The sequence below is a fragment of the Dreissena polymorpha genome, chromosome 16 (genome assembly GCF_020536995.1).
Source record: "Dreissena polymorpha isolate Duluth1 chromosome 16, UMN_Dpol_1.0, whole genome shotgun sequence".
In the NCBI taxonomy this organism is placed as follows: domain Eukaryota; kingdom Metazoa; phylum Mollusca; class Bivalvia; order Myida; family Dreissenidae; genus Dreissena; species Dreissena polymorpha.
Window position 1 is genome coordinate 40,369,554 of NC_068370.1, and position 18,029 is coordinate 40,387,582.

Here is an 18,029-nt window from a genome sequence, read left to right on the forward strand (position 1 = left end):
TTACGCATTATCAAAAGTGTATATTTTCAGTACGAGCCTATGTCATACAGTGTTTCGTTTGATTATGCACGGTGTTCTATTAGTGTGATGATCTTTGATACAAAATGTTGGAAACATTGTCATTTCGACAATAAGAGAATACGTTCCTTTAATGCATTACGTCTTGCCGCTAGCTCGGGTTTATTTTATCGATTGAAAAATATGCTTTGTCCCACTAAAAGCGCATCTTCATTTTACTATCTTTCGAGTCGTTGATAATGGAGGAAGCATTTGAACTGGTATTAAAGAGTTCTATTTTGATTACGCTGTTGATGCAAATTGCGGTTTTAAACTATAGACGACGAGGGTAAAAGTGTTTGCTTACTTGCATTTTATTAACATGCTTTTCGCTTGCCTCGTTTATATAAAATATTGAATATAAATATTTTTATTTCGCTAGCACGTTTTATTTGTGGGTACCCAAAACCGTCGAACATCTTATTGATTTACGGTGGTGTTAATCGGTGTTTAAGAACAGGACTAGAGACCTTGAAATAAAATAATTATTAAAAGATCTTTAATTAAAGGAATATGACCAATACAGCACAATACCGGATTGGACAGATGTTTGAAATGGGAATATTTTGAGTAATGATTAATAGTTTAAAACACCACTTGAATATAGATTTAAATCTTTTTTACCATTATTATTGGCGCTCTACGTGCTTTTAATGTCACGAAACAGTAAGTTCCTAACACAGACTGAGATAAAGCATTGATATGCAATGTTCATTTGAAAAGTATGTCGTTAAATGTACCTGTATTGAAGTACCCATTTTACATATTTACAAGTTAAAATAATATTAGGATTTATTTTGTTAAAGAGAACTTTTCACAGATTTTGGCATGTATTGGAGTTTGTCATTAAATGCTTTATATTGATAGATGTAAACAAAGGATATAAAAAATCTCTGGAAAAAAAAACAAGAATAAAATTAAAGAAAGAAAAAATGTAACCCTCAACAGGGCTTGAACCACTGACCACTCGGCCATCCGTGCTCAAAGAGTATATTAGGGCTGCAACGAATCCAAAAAATTTGTTCCGAATCCAAATCTAAATATGGTTTCTTCCAGTTAACGGATCCGGATTCCTCAAATAAGAGAAAATGAGAATTGTCTGTCTAAATTAAAAAAATCAATGATTTATAAGTATAATTTGATAACAAAACATTAACATTTATCAACCAAAAAATTAAAAAGTTCTCATTTAACATTGTAGCAATGCCAAAATAAAACGAAACCTTAACACTTATTCACTTAATAGTTTGCTCATTAACATACACTTTTCACTGTTCATAAAGATTGATTTTTGTTTTCACAAAAAATAACATATCAACATTGCCCAGGTCCTAGTCTTATTTATAAGACGCGCAAAGAATTTAGAGATACTTTTTATATGGGCTAAATTCTTTGGAGCGTCTTATCAGGGAAAAGTCAAAAATGTGTTAGAAAGTTTAAATTTTCATCGATTTGCGTAAAATTGCAAAATAACATTACCAACTCATTTAGTTTTAGTTCAGAAGTCCATTTTTACCTCAAATATCGTCGAATTGAAGTTGAAAAGGCATAAATTCTTCAGTTAAACTTCTGCTTCAATCGCAAACCAATCACTGACCTGTAGCCATGTCATGAAACTGATTTGAATATGAACCAATCAGAAGAAGGCATTACGGTGTAACGTGTACGCGTTATTTTATTTAACATGAGCTTTTAACACCGACTTTTACCTAACTAGATCTAGTATGCTAATCTTTGTCGATTTAATAAGCATATGTTCAAAACAGATATGGTGCAGTTTCTATTCACTGTTTTAAGTTTCTGCAAGTTTTTATGCATGTCTTTTTCGCACCTCTGTCTGTGTTGTTTTATTTACTTACATCCTACGTTACATAGGAGGACATAATACTGTACGATCTGTATCAAAATTATTTGTGTACAGTATAAAAATAAAAGATGTAATTTATTTCAGAACTTTTTGTCAATTTAGAAAAAAAAACAATGCTAAATTAATCCAGAAAAGTATAACATCGGTTTACTATGTAACGCTCTGCACCACAACAGACGAACGCAAACTGTAATTACGCTGTTAATTCTCCCACTTTAAACCAGATGCTTTACATCGAGGTCGTGTTATCGATTAATATCTACACAGCGAGCGAGAGATATTGAAAAATTGAATAGTGGTTGGATTTAAATTGATCAGGCGTGCAAAATTCAAAGTGTCATTACATAATTTCTACGGAACATTATCAAGAAATTAATTATCTACACAGGTATGTAAATATAATTGCAAATCGTTGATATTAAGTGTCTTATATCGGGGCTTGAATGTTGCACACAAAATCATTGCGCAACAATATAGACAAAGAAGGAAAAATTCCCACCATTAATTTGGTCTTTCCCCCTTTGTACGCTCCAAATATTAACCATATAAAAAGTAGCTTAATATTTGAGAGCGTCAACAATTTGGACTACCCGTTTCCTGGCAAGCCCTATGAGCACTGACGATGTCTCCTGCTGTGGAGAAGATTTTCTAACTGGGCACTGAGGTTCCTTGCATCACAAGATAACATTTAAACTTAGTATACACGAAAGATGCTTTCAAGACATTACATGTTGAAGGAACACAATTTGACAAGTCGCGAAATTATGAAAAATTTACCTGAATAACATTCCAGCCACACTCGAGCCACTACCGTTGTTTTTAATACAACTCAGAAAGACAATAAGGCTTGAAAACTTACTTATTGCCATTAGGAATTGCATTTGTAATGTGTAAATCCTCCATGATTCCGAATCAGTTTTGCTTTCGGGAGGATCTCGAATGATATGCTATTTGACTGTCACACGTCAATAAATATCGACTATTATACGTATCTTTTATCTTTTGAACAGAAGCAGTCTGTATAAAAAACAATAATCGTGAAAACAGCGCTAGGTTACATACAACTATGAAAATAAATAATCGGAACCGAAATTTCCAGGGGTGGATCCGTACCCGCGAATCTGAAGTTGGATCCGATATCATCGGATATTTCGGGTACCCGTTGCAGCCCTAGAGAATATGATGTATTGAATATTTTATAAAAGAAATGCTCGTAGTGTCACAAAATATTACGAACTCTCCAAACTATTAAATCGTTTCGCGTTGCAACGCTTTATAATTTTCAGGTTTTTAAATCGTCAAAAGTTGCATATAATGGATATTTTAGTGAAACAAATTTTTACAACATTCATTATTTAATATTTGTAACATGTTTAATTTCATTTGCATATCGAAGTCTTTATACACGTTTCAAACCGACATATCGAATTTCCAATAAAATAGAGCTGCACGCTTTTATGCTGTGATTTTATTGAAAGGGCTGAATAAGATATTGGCTTTTGTTGGTCGAATACGATTTTTAATGATAATCCTTTAGTAATTAAAGCTGACAGCCCAACAACTGTTTACTCTGTCCTTAGTTTGTCGTGCACGAGTGACAGTAGTAACTACAATAGTAAATGTTGGGCAGAAACAATTCACAAGTTCCCAAGTTCTTGAAATCCAACCTGTCATCTTAAAGGGACCATCAATAATAGGTGGTGTTTAATTAGCAATGATGCCAAAATTTAATTACAAACAATGGGAGAGATGATTTCATTAAAAGTATATTAGTGGCAATATATGAACTTTTATCTTTATTCTGCCTTATTTTCTCGCATATCATTTTAACTGAAAATGAAATAATATTTCATTAATTTGGTTTCGTTTGCTTGCTCCAAATGTTTTGGGCCAAAATAATCAATTCGATGTTACCTAACTTCCGAACTTACAATTGACCTTTAGATCTGATTAGATCTAAATGGTTCAGTACGTTAAGTGCAATATTACGGCCTCGATTTCAATCATGTCTTATATTGTCATAACGCGAACCAAGCATACTGCATGAGTGTGCAGAGCAACAACATTAACGAAAACAGAATATCACGCTTAAAGAAAACAGAATATCACGCTTAAATGAATTCGCGCACTCAAGCAAGAGTTTACTGTAGGCAAATAAATGGCAAGTTCAAATAAGAGTTTACTGTGGGAAAATAAATGGCAAATGATTGAATTCATTTACCTATTTTTGCTTCAAGAACCCCTTGGTAAAATAAAGAAAGTATCTCATAAAAATTAAGTGCCGTGATTGATGATTAAATATGTGTGCTCCAATTGTATATCTTATGATTTTCCTCGGTGAGCTAATATTTATGATGAACTGTAGTGTACAACTGTTACTGTTAATATGGATTGATATGTATGTATGTATGTATGTATGTATGTATGTATGTATGTATGTATGTATGTGTGTGTGTGTGTGTGTGTGTGTGTGTGTGTGTGTGTGTGTGTGTGTGTGTGTGTGTGTGTGCGTGCGTGCGTGCGTGCGTGCGTGCGTGCGTGCGTGCGTGCGTGCGTGCGTGCGTGCGTGCGTGCGTGCGTGCGTGCGTGCGTACGTACGTACGTACGTACGTACGTTTGTATGTATGTATGTATGTATGTATATATGTATGCATGTATGTATCTATGTATGCATGTATGTGTATATGTTTGTATGCATCTGTGGATCCCATGTTGAACATACAATAGGAAAATTATTATTTTATAGACCAGTCTATGCACGTTAGAGGTTTATTGTATTAAAAAACGGAATTCATTCACGTGTGCTTGATTGTTGTTGTTTTCGTACGATGTTGTGAATGTCTATACATGCTTTTGATCTTATACAAATTTTAATTGTATTTTCAGACAGATGCAAAGGGTTTTGGGTCAGCGGCATTATGCGAAAAATAAAATAGTAGCCGCTGTAATTTCTGTTGTTGCTGATTATTTACTAGAAAAACATATTTCGATAGGGAATTTTCATAGACCATGACGAGTCTAGCTGATGTGTTCACAGATCAAGAAAGTACAAACTGGCTGAAAGCATGGCTTGCAGTGGATATTACAAAGGCTGGGCTAGAACGTTTTGTTTACGAAGAAATTCAGACTGTACATTCTCAAATATTCAATTATATTCGTTCAAAACTAAACCTCCCGGCTACTGCATCATGCCCAACCCCAGGGAAGTGCAAAACGAGAAGCAACAAACAACCCCGACATTGCCCGATAAAACTTTGCGATGAGGTTCATGATGAAATCATACAATACCACAGATATGGAAAACCTTCCTGGAAGAATACATCAGCCGACCAATGGGCTTCCAATCCTTGGCAAATAGCGAAATGTTTTATGCCTCCTGACGGATATACCGATATAAATACAGTTCAAGACACAGACTTCAACGGAGTCATCAGTGTTCTGCTAAACTGCATCCACTTTGACAACAAAGTTTCGTTCAGTATTCAACCATCTGGATCAAAAGTTTTATGTTTTCTAACAAAGGTAATAAAATAAGAATAGTGTTCTGATACTAAATAGAATATACACATTCGTCAAGTAGTTATATTTTGAAAAATATAAGAACATTTTAACTAAATGAATAATTTGGCTTGACACTTATATAAAACTTGTACTACTCCACTAAAGGCGAGAACATATAGTCGATGCTTTGTCCATCCGTGCAAAGTCTAATTCTCTATCATGTTTTGTCTCCAAATGTGAAACAAATTCCCAAATAACTCCACCATACCTTATATCCGGATGTTTTCCCGTCTTTCTTACTGTCCTTACTTTTGTCGTCTATCTGCCTCATACTTGGCTTCCGCGCACTCTCTGGAACAACCGACCCGTAATGAAATTATATATTTTATCAATATTACTTGCAGCTTATATGGTTATCTTGGTCATATTATTAGATCGTTGCCTCACAATTATGTTTCAGCGAGATACTGATCTTTGAAAAATACATAGAACATATTTATGTAATAACGTTTTCGTATCTGATGTAAAAACACATAGAACATATTTATGTTAGACAGTTTTAGTTTCTGCGAGAGATCTCGGGAACTCTAGACCCGCATTTGATGGAACTTTATTTGTGGGATTCTTCTGATAGGCATGCGTACCATGTCGTGGTTGTCCACTATAATTTTTTTATTACGTCGCTCTTTAATCGAACATATGATAAGCGTTTGTTTTTATGCGTAAGAACTTTCGAAATGAACCGAAATCGTTGAAAATTAGAACATTGTAGCATGCATGATAGCAAATTGCAAGATCGTTATACGAAGATGTCATGTTGTCTTTGTCGTTGAGGTCCGTTGAATTTTCATTGAGTTGTTTTCAAAAACTTATAAGTTTCAAAAAATCCTTTATAGCATTATGTAGTGTGTTTTTTTCAACGGTAAAGCATAACCCTTTCTTTGCACAAACAGTATTGGATACATGGTGTTTGTGAGCTTGTATGTATTGCAAATAAAGCAGGTATTATTTGAAAGGCCAGTGTTACACCAAGATTTCAAACGGATACATTTACGCTTTGCCGTAGGGATCCTTACCATTTTAGAAACAATCTGGAACAAATGATAAACTAAGTGAGAAATATGGAGCTTGGCATTGTGAGGGAGTTCATCTCAAATACCGTTTGAACACCAATTAGATTGTTTTAATCAGAATATTGTATCTTTACATGCAGCAAACCTATATCTTTGACATCGAAGAATTTCTTGTTACTTAAATACTAGTTATTATAAATGTAAATCTCATCACAAAATCTGGAATATTTAAGACGCGTGTACAATATAACATTAACGTTTTGTGGATTCGTTCCATGTTCTTTGAGTTAATGACCATCGCCATTGTATATAGCATGTACTACATTATTCTATTTTTTACCATGCTAAACATCCAGCCATTCATTGACATTCACTGATATTCTTATCGAATTTTGATATTTTTATCAGGCACGTGAAATCGGCAAAGCTCTCCGTCACTCGTCAAAGTGTAAAATTACAATCAATGACCTCCATGATATCTTTACAACATTGAAAACATTACTGAGTGATCCAAAATGTCTAGCACAGGATTCCGAAGCACAAACCGCCATCAAGAAATTGACAGAGGTACAATTTATTTTGCAATCAAAAGTCCACTTCATATTATCAGAAAACGATACCCTGTGTTACTGAGTGAAATCATATTTACTGTGAAAATGTAGTGTTTATGATCAGTTTTATAATTATCCACAAGTCAAGAACTCATTACACAACCTCTACGTTAGTTCTGCACATAATATCATACTGTTTGTATTCACAGCTACAAAATGACAGACTTAAAATCGCGGACAGAGATCTTTGTGTGTTGTTCAAAGCTGCAAACGAAGTTTTAAAGACAGCTCAAGAAGTGTCTGAGCGGGCAAGAGAGGATATAGAAATCTACATTAAACGATTGAAAAATAAAGAGGACAACCAGGTCAAAGAAAAAGGTATGATATATTGGTCGTACATGTATGCTAGATTTATAAAAGTGTAAATAGCTCATTCATGAAGTTTATTCAGCTTTTTTTCAAACAATATTACAATTTGATTGTATTTCAAAAGTTTTATTCTGCAAATAATTTGAATATGTTTAGCAACAGTTGTGTCACATTAACATAAAGCTGTTTTTCTTTATTTACAACTTTAGGTTACAATCAACGAAAGCAAAGTGAAATTTACCTAGCAGGTGTTTTCTCAGACCATGAACGGAATAATTGGCTCAAAGCATTAGTGGCTCAACAAATTACAAAAGATGGTTTACATCAATTTGTTAAACGAAATATTCAAGATCTCCACAGGAACATATATAAGGAAGTACATTTGAAGTTGAATTTTCAAGAGGCGATTGAATGTCGGGATTGTTACACCGCAAATTTATTAGAATGCCCAACACATAACACATGTGAAATAAGTCGCAAATGCTACTGCTTCAAAAGTAAATGCCAGTCTATGCACAACACCATTTACAAACAACCGCGAACATGTCCGAAAAAGATATGTGACAAAGTTCGCGATTTAATAATACAAAAACACAGATTTGGAAATGCCTCTTGGATGAACACATTAGCTGAACTGTGGTCATGTGATGATTGGCAAGTTGCTAAGTGCTTTTTACCTGCAGAAGGATATCGGGAAATAAGTTATTTTCAAGATGTGGATTACAATGGACTAATCCATATTATGTTAACATGCCGCCAGTTCGACGACACAATGTCTTTCAATATATCACCACAACAACCAAGTTCACCCTGCATTCTTACAATGGTGTGTAAAATACATAAATATATAGTAAGCTGTTCTTATCAGATATTAACAATTTATGTTAATATATTCCATATAGCAGTACTTTTCTTTAACTTGTGTCTTTTTTGCGCGTATACTTAAATGAAATCAGGGTATATGTATGAGCTATTAGAAAACCTTAAAAAGTTTCTTATCTACTTCCGAATCATTTGTTCTAATTACGACCTTATTGTCATGTGTCGTTTCCTTATTAATTTTTTTTTCAGGCATGCGCTATTGGTAAGGACGTACTTCATTCTCCCAACTGTAAAGTTAAAGACATCGACTTCCAGGAATATCTCACTACGTTGACCGCCTTACTATGTGATCCAAAATGCCTAGCACAAGAATTTGCGGCTCTAGAAGCCGCCAAGAAATTAAAATTGGTAAATTCAATATGATTTTTTATACATTCAAAATATTTTTCGTATTATAATTTCGATGTTTCTGTATTCAACCATTTACAATCCTACATTTAAAGCTCGACTAGTCACCGAATACTCTTAACTACTCACCATAATGTCGGCATCAGCGTCTGCGTAATGCACTGGTTAAGGTTAACGGGCTACATATCACTATCAGTGTTCCTAATACATGTATTCAATTGAAAATACAAACATGTGTTTGGGATAAATGTGTGAGGTCACTGAGTTAGGTCCATAACACTGATATACAATTTAGCAGAAGTATATCATTTTAGCAGGATTACACCTCCTTTTCTACTGATTACTCATTAAAGACTGGTGAACGTTTGCGTTCACGATGAAATGATTGGTATGTTTAACTTAACTATGCAAACTTTGCATGCATTAAGTAAATACATTTAAAAAAAACTTAAATTGAAACTTTACACATATCTTCTGATCATCACGGGAGGTAAACAGCCAAAGCCCCTAATAATGAACCCCCTTTTAGCAGTATGTTACTCCTTTTGTTTTTAAACAAGTTAGGTTTGAATACAAGTAAAAATTCTGGTTATATTGCTGCAAATTTGTTAAGCTTTATAACATCTAACTGGCCACAACTCATAAACAGAGGATTTAATATACAAAAATGTTCGTCAGGGTCTGTAGATTTCAGAACAAGATGTCGTTTTTCTGGAAAGTGCTGGAGGGCTAAGAAATCCACGATGGCGTCCAAGATGGCCGCCGTTTTATGATTCAATTACTAACAAAGATGAACTGAATACGTCTATTGAACACCTATATGTACTGACTTTAATATCTGATAGAAGTAATCCATTGATATAAGGCTTCTACCAAACAGATCACCAAGGTCACCAAAGGTCAAGGTCAAGGTCATCTCATGGTCAAAATGGAAAAATAAACGAAAATTTGAGTATTGACATATCATTTTCTTTTTTAATTCAAATGCTTTACATTTGCTGTGATAACTTACCTCTTTATTATATAGCAACATTTACAAGCTTCATTTTAAACAAACGTAAACGCCTAAAATTGTGTTGGTAACCATGGTAACCAAGACTACATACGCTATGTGGCCATTTTCCTGGTTCGTGGAAAGTCATTTGGCATTATAACCATCAAGTTTAATAAGTTTGCTTTTAATCTTTAATAAATACTTTAAGACTTATCAAGGCAAATGTACAAAATAGCTATGCAGTGTTCCATGTATCATATTTATTCAACAATCAAATCTAACCAGGTATAAGTGCTTGATACAGACTCATAAACGTTATTTACAAATGTTGTAAATTATGAGGTTTTACATTGTATTTACTAATACAAATGATGCAAATAACAAATTATGTTCAAGTTACAAACCCTGAAAAACAACTCTTGTAAACCAGGAAGTGACTGACTGTCAAGCGTCCTACTTGTTGCTTTCGGAAGTCGTGGAACCCTCGTTGACTCGGCTAGCGCACTGCTTACCAACATGCTTGTCATCGCATGCGTCGTCCTTTTACCATCAACTGTTCGCTCATTCAGATTCCAGTTATCAGCAACTGCCACTACAAGCTTCCCCCTTTGGTCTCTAGGTAGTACATTGTCTGGTACAATACCACCAGAGTCTGTTATTTTGTGTGATGCAATGTTCTGTTGGGCTGCTGATGTCAAGAATAACCGAAGATCTGGATATGAGATGGAACAAACAAGAGAGTACATATCTTCAATCAGATGGCGGCTGCAAAACTCTTTGTTGAGGTGTATCCCTAAGCCCAGGTGTTTAGGGGATGGGTTTTTCGTGACAAGTGTAGTTAGGTCACAAGCAACAGCTAGACATCTTGTAATAGTCTTCTCAGAAGCTTCCTTGTAGCATTTTTGTCATGTGACCAACATACTGCCTTGTAAAGAAGAGGCTCCACAAACTGCTTCTGATCCGACAATTTGATTTCTTCTGGAGCGTAAAAGAAGTCATCAAAGTTAGGATTATTCTCTATAATTTGTCTTCTCAAAATACCCATCGCCTTATGAACTACAGCTTCATCTGTGTCGTCCTCTGACTCTAGTAGTTCATCGCATGAACACTCATTGTCATCTTGAATGACCTGTTCCATCTCCTTTGACTTTCTGACAGTATCATTAATAGTCAAATTAGACGAACAAACTAGGTCAGGCTTTCATGCTGATGAATAAAGGATACCTCTGGCCATAATTTTTCAAACAACATTTTCAAATTGGAACTTTTATAACAGTTTGCATCATTTGAACATCCTTCTGATTCAGCAATTTCAACAAAACGTTTTTTAATGTAGGAAAGAAGAACACCTTTTTATCAACAACAATAGAATGCTCAAATTCATTTTTAATTATCTCATCAATTATTGTGTATGGAATTGTTTGGTTTTCAGAAGTGGCCTTATTGGGTGTCAGCCCGGAAAATGCAAAGTATTACACTGGTAGTATTTAGTCAAACAACCTTTTTTCTATGATATCGAGCCTCAATGGCTACAAGATCACCATTTGGAACACTTGCCAATCTGTCAATAATGGCTACATCATGTATTGCAGTAGCAATATCGTACACTTTGCAATATATAGAGTTAGAATCTGAAGATATAGAAGTTCCAACTAGGCCAAACGAAAAAAAAATGTGTGTTTCGGGTAACCCGACCCTACTTTCGATTTTGGTCCCGAACCTACTTTTTTTCGTCTTGTAAAAAATAAAGATCTCTGAAAAAAATAGTGCCCGAAAAAAAAACGCGCATTTGCCACTTCCGCTATCGTTATCAATCATCCGATTTTACACCCGGCAATTATCGATTGCACACTATAATCCAGCGTAGAATTTCATAAATTTCCAAGGATACGCATAGTATTGACGATTTTGACAGAAACGATCCATTATCCGTAAAGAGTCGCTTTCGCACATTTTAATCCCTTTTGTTGAAACATCGCTGTCTAAACAATAGGTCAGTAGAACCGCTAAGCGTGTTATGTGTTTTTAAGTGTTTACATGGTTTCCCAGACGCAAAAGAAGAAAAACCAGACCGGAATCATTTACAAACTCAGCCGAGATATCATTAAAAATGTTCTGATTGAAATAAATGATGATTTTCTTCTAGCGCGTCCACAATATATCACTATAGCCTCGAACAACTGCCTCACCTCCTTGTTTCACTATAGCCACATAAGAAAACTGCCCTACCCAACGGCGGCCATGTTTTTAAAAGGACAAGGGCCATTTTCAAACTATGCTGATATCTCATTTGAAAAAAGTTTCTATGCAAGTCTCATAATGATTGTGCAAAACATCAGACTTCTAGAGTGTCACAAGGTTTGACTATACCCATGTTATAACAGCTGCTACCCCCCTCCCGCAGACAGCCATGTTTTTAACAAACAAAAATCGTTTCCAAACACTCTGCTGATATATCATAAAAACACATGTTCTGGGTACGCTTCATGAAGATTGTGTAACACATGTTTCTTCTAGAGTTTTCACAAGCCCTTTTTTTAAATCTGACCAAGTGACGTTGTCTGAAATATCATTGCGACAAATGTGCTAAAAAAGTTTCGTGACAATTGAGCAATCCATGTGTGCTCTGAAGTGTTAATATGGTACGTGATAACGAACAGACGACGCACACAATATTGTCTCAAAAGGTCTTCGTGAGCAATGTGTACTCAGATAAGATAAAATCATTGTGCACACATCAGCAGTGAAAACAAACAGCTTGGCGAAGAAATCAGAACATGCTATCAGTAGAAATCACTTGATAGGGATAATTTTCTTTACATTTGTGCAGAGTTAAGATTTCCAACACTTAATGATAATATCCTTGTTAATGGAGAGCTTTTCAAACAAACTTTTCACAGGCGGCCAAATTGTTTTACCACCTAGGATAAGTTTTATGACTTTTATCACATTTTTTTTGTCTGACTCAGGAATTAATTTCAAGCAAGGATGTATTTGGACACAACTTAAAATATACGTCGGGTGAAATTACAGCAACATTTGCCGAACAGAGCCAACAAGCAGAAGCACACTTTTGGGTCTACCTTTTATCCAATTCCAAACACACTTGAGAAAAAAATGATTTAGATGAACACGTTACTGAAAAAAAACGCATTGTAATCGGTAGAATAACGAACAATTTGCTATAATTAATTGCATAGATAGAATTATACAAGCGATTGCGCTAGAAGCCTTAAGAGTTAATCGATTAAGTACACACGCAAAAATAAGTAAACATATATATCGCACCAAGCGCTTTTGAACAGACACATTTTTTTTCTTCGAACAAAATTCGTTATGATGAAATAAAAGACACTTTGTTTTATAAGTACTAATTATAGTTTAGCAAGACTATTTTTTCATACGTACTACGTATATTTAAGCATGCATTCTGTACTGTGACACGCGTATCATCGAAGTTGCAAACTGTGACCTATTTCGGCTTGAATCAGCAAAGTCCGACTTATTTTAGCTTGGGTTATCAAGCAGTAGAGGGCTATAAGTAAGCTATCTTCACCCTCGAATATAAACGAGTTCACTCGCATTAAGCTTTACTATTCGAATACATTTTTACTATGGGAAAAGAAACACACACGACAGAATTGCAGATTATTATGTTCATGTATATATGGCTTTTTCAGATTGAAGTCGAAGATCCGGGCAAAATTTTGCAACTATTTAATTTGTCAACCAAGTTTTACAAGCAATGCAGTTAACCGCCCTATAATAATTTTTAAACTGAGCACTTTTAGATTACAAGATAAACGCGTTGGTTTCTGTCCACTCGAACAAATGTAGCTTATAATTTGCTCCGATTAGTGCAGATTAACTAAGGACTCTCCATATCACGTATGATAAATAGCTTCTCATCTTTGTTTACTTGTCAGGATTACGGTATCCACCGACGGTTTTGATCTTAAAGTGAGTAAGAATTATCTGTAAGTATCGACTGTTTGGGAACAATATCTTGTTGAGAACATGGATGTGTAGAATCTTGCAGAAGTGAACCACTTTGTAGCATCTATTGACATCAATGTCAAGCTTATGGGCCTGAAAAACAGAAATACATATGAAATCCTTTGCAGAAAAAAAGAGAATTTGAAATGACATTAATGTTCTACTCTCAATGATCATGTTTGAGAGAAATCAAACTATGATATTTATGAATATCATTATCATTGTCATACCAGACCAGGATCACCACATGGTTGTCATATATGTCTTCAGTACACTCCTCTGCTTCATTCTTTTAAGCAAACAAAAATCATCTTTGATTTAATAATAATTATAACTTGCCTGTGTTCTCATTGTAAGTACATTTATATCTAACTATTTAGGATACACAAACCTCTTAAATAAATGACTATAATAATGGATCAACAGACTTACAATTATCAATACATACTTTCTTACTTTGCAGTCATCTTTAATTTAAGATCTTTAAGTTCTCTCCAGATGCAGCCATGTTTTCTTCCCCGAAGACTGTGGCATTCCCTTGGCTGATGAAGTTCTTTTGTCGAACCTTTTAATATATTCCAAACAATAGTTTAGAATAGGCAGAAATTAACATATATTAGGCATACACAATAATTCATCAACAGAAAAAAAATATAAAAAATTCAAATAAGTTAATTTACAAGATAATAAAATGAGTGAAAACAATGTCCGCTTACTAGTACCTATCTGAGTACTACTCAAGTTTTGGAAAAACAAATATGAGCACCTCTTATTGAATACAAAAGACAGTGTAGGTTTCATGTTAGGGTTTCAAATTTTCACGCACACTACTTTTGCATGTATTCATACGGATTTTAGTAAATATATGTGATGAATAACATCAATGACATTGCAGACAAATTTCCTTGTGATGATGTTTGAGAAAATGTTTTATCAATTAAAATCTATAAACATAGCATGTAGTTATGAAACGAACAATGAATAAGCATGTTAAATACTTACCATATTAGATGTACATGGAAATGAAAACTGTGAAAATGACAAAACAAGTTTGACATTGGTGTCTGCTAACCTTTATGTTTATGGTAAATTTATATCAAAGGGGAGTAACTCAACAAATGTTTAGTATCTAAAATCAAATAATTCTTTATATTATTATAGTTGTCATAGCTTTCAGAGTTTACAGTTCACTCGGTTCATAAAAATGGTATATAATTTCATTTAAATGGATAACATATTACTGGTATAAAATCATAATTTAAGTTTTAAGCTATGAATTAACACAATGTATCAAATTAAAATACAGTTACTAATTACTTCATCAATTAAAATATTTTTTAATGATATCTGGATCGTATTCTTGACCATTACGTTTTCTTTTTCATTTGTTTTAAAGGATATTAAAACACTTATTAAATTTACCTGATTTAAGTACATTTTTATCAAATACTTGATAGTTATATATAAAGATATTAGACTTTGCCCCCAAAATAGGAGCATTTTTTGCTGATTTTTAGTAAAATATGCACACAAATGCATTCCATTACATGGTAATAGGTAAATAAAGCATTTAAGATACACACCCCTTTCATTTAATGTTGATTTAGAAGGAGGATAGCAATTTATTTCACATAAAATAAAAGTTGTAATGTATACAGTGAGTAGGACACTTTGGGCGGCCATCTGGGACGCAATCTTGGATTTTGAAGCCCTCCAGCACTTTTCGAACAAATGAAATCTCTTACCATAATCTACAGACCCAGACGAACATTTCTGTATATAAAACTCTTTGTTTATGATCAGTGGCCAGTTACTCCCCTGAATAAGCGACTTATGTGTGCCGAAAAAATATTTATATCTGTAACTTCAACAAATATTATATTGAAACTTCGCACACGTATGTGGAATTATCTCGCGATGTTCGACAGTTTCATATCGCGTTGCCTAGTAAGGAACTTGAAATAAAAATATACGCATTTGTTCGGGGTCATTATAAACATTCATTCACCTTCACCTATAAATTGTCCACTCCGAGGCGGTGACATCATTTGTGTTCATGTTTGTTTAATCGTTGTTAACGTTGTGTCTTGACTATGACATGTGTTTTGTGCTCGTTGCTTAGCAATTGGTGCGTCATAAATAAAGGATCGCATTGTATAATAAGGTTTCTCTCTTGCTAGTGCAACTGAATGTTCACTTTTTGTTCTTTTGACCAGCTAATAAGCACTATAATCCCCTCCCAGTTTTAAAATGTAAAGTCAGGTAATGGTTTTCGTGCAATTTGCCTTTCAGATTAAAGTTTTCATGCAAGAAATTAAGTTGCACTCTCTGTACTACTAGCACTACATCATATTTTCGTAATTAGCTTACTGCATTTCTTGCAAATTAGCAACAATATGCCCCTTTATGTACTTGTAAAATCTAGGTTAACTTTGAATGTAAAACCTCCATGTTATGAAAAACAAGATATGTGTTTGTCAGAAACACAATGCCCCCTAATGCGCCGCTTTTTTTACCTTTGACCTTGAAGGATGACCTTGACCTTTCACCACTCAAAATGTGCAGCTCCATGCATGCCAAATATCAAGTTACTATGTTCAATATTTCAAAAGTTATTGCAAAACTTTACTGTAAGGTTAAAGTTTTGGGACAGAAAGAAAGAAAGAAACAAAGAAAGAAAGAAAGAAAGAAAGAAAGAAAGAAAGAAAGAAAGAAAGAAAGAAAGAAAGAAAGAAAGAACAAAAACAATAAACCCCCGATCTATCGATCCGGGGGCATAAAAATCCATTCACTAGCTAAATTTCAAATCTAGCATGGGATTGCATTTTGGACCAGTTGGCTTGATGATCAAAATCACTATCACAAAGATATATTAAAAAGTTTTTGCTCAGTAACATAAATTACAATGGATAGTTGGTGTTGTTAGTTTATATGATCCATGATGGGACTGCATTTAGTGCCATTGGGATCAATGTAACTATTAATTGAACAACTGTGTAACTTTAGTTTCGATGTAGATATTGTCGTATACTGTAAACGTATAGAAATTCGTCGGTATGAAATTTCGTGGTTTAATAAATAACAACTAATTCGTTGACACGTAATTTCGTGGATTTCAAATTTTCGGGGAAGATTGACAGTCATAATGATTAAACTTTTCTTAAAAGCAACCAGAGTAATAACGAAGAATAATCTGCTAATGTGTGTTGACAACAAGGCTTGTGATTATAATGTGCACTGAAGCATGAAAGTGTTGCCAATAATTGTCGATAAGAGCGAATAAGCGGCGATCTTGTGGGTCCCCGCTCGCTAATTGCCATCAATGTTGTTTTGACAATATTTGCAATTCTCTGCTCAATCGGTCCCCTAGTAGTAACAATTGAGTAATAAGGTCCCCAAAATACAGGTGTGAAAACCGTTATGTCTCTTTTAACTTATATTGGCACTAATTTTCCCCACGCTTTTTGAAAAAAAGGTGGGGATATTGTGGTTATCTCCGCCGTCCGTCCGTCTGTCTGTCTGTCTGTCCGTCCGTCCTGGCCACTATCTCCTCCTACACTAAAAGCACTAGAACCTTGAAACTTACACACATGGTAGCTATGAGCATATGTGCGACCCTGCACTATTTGGAATTTTGATCTGACCCCTGGGTCAAAAGTTATAGCGGTTGGGGTGGGGCCGCGTCAGAAATTATCACTCATTTTTTTAGGTTATTTTACATTTACTTCTTTATTTCTACACAGATTCACTTCAAATTGATACTGGACCTCTCTTATGACAATACGGTCAATCTCAACCATGCATGGCCCCATTCCCAACCCTGGGGCGCCCCGCCCACATAGGCCACACCCACCAAAAATTTCCATTTACTATATTTTTTTCATTTCTACACGGATTCACTTCAAATTGATACTGAACTTTTGTTATGACATTAGGGTCAATCTCAACTATGCATGGCCCCAATCCCAACCCTGGGGCGCCCGCCCACATAGGCCACACCCACCAAAAAATTCCATTTACTATATTTTTTTCATTTCTACACGGATTCACTTCAAATTGATACTGAACTTCTCTTATGACATTAGGGTCAATCTCAACTATGCATGGCCCCATAACCAACCCTGGGGCCCCGCCCACATAGACCACACCCACCCAAAATTGCCTTTACTATAATTTCTTCATTTCTACACCGATTCACTTCAAATTGATATTGAACTTCTCTTATGACAATACAGTCAATCTCAACTATGCATGGCCCCATTACCAACCCTGGGGCCCCGCCCACATAGACCACACCCGCCCAAAATTGCCTTTTACTATAATTTCTTCATTTCTACACCGATTCACTTCAAATTGATACTGAACTTCTCTTATGACAATACGGTCAATCT

General features: G+C 34.7%; 1 protein-coding gene and 1 long non-coding RNA gene across 5 annotated transcripts in view; one reads left to right on the top strand and one right to left on the bottom strand.

Annotated features, from left to right (window-relative positions):
- The first annotated feature begins 204 nt into the window (after positions 1 to 204).
- The window catches only part of LOC127861869 (uncharacterized), a 59,951-nt gene continuing 42,126 nt past the window's right edge, over positions 205 to 18,029 (top strand). For 2 of the 4 annotated variants that reach the window (XM_052400579.1, XM_052400582.1), the window contains exons 1-6: positions 2,178 to 2,312; positions 4,811 to 5,446; positions 6,907 to 7,065; positions 7,259 to 7,427; positions 7,628 to 8,244; positions 8,490 to 8,648. In XM_052400579.1, the coding sequence (XP_052256539.1) occupies positions 4,934 to 5,446; positions 6,907 to 7,065; positions 7,259 to 7,427; positions 7,628 to 8,244; positions 8,490 to 8,648 (1,617 nt within the window). In that variant the 5' untranslated portion in view covers positions 2,178 to 2,312; positions 4,811 to 4,933. Of the gene's footprint in view, positions 347 to 2,177; positions 2,313 to 4,810; positions 5,447 to 6,906; positions 7,066 to 7,258; positions 7,428 to 7,627; positions 8,245 to 8,489; positions 8,649 to 18,029 lie in introns of those variants that run through there. The other 2 variants (XM_052400581.1, XM_052400580.1) reach the window with 2 other exon arrangements.
- Positions 13,095 to 14,734, bottom strand: LOC127861870 (uncharacterized). The gene is made up of 3 exons (XR_008040333.1): positions 14,641 to 14,734; positions 14,087 to 14,203; positions 13,095 to 13,731 (listed from the first exon to the last, which is right to left on the bottom strand). It is a non-coding gene; the product is annotated as an uncharacterized LOC127861870 (long non-coding RNA).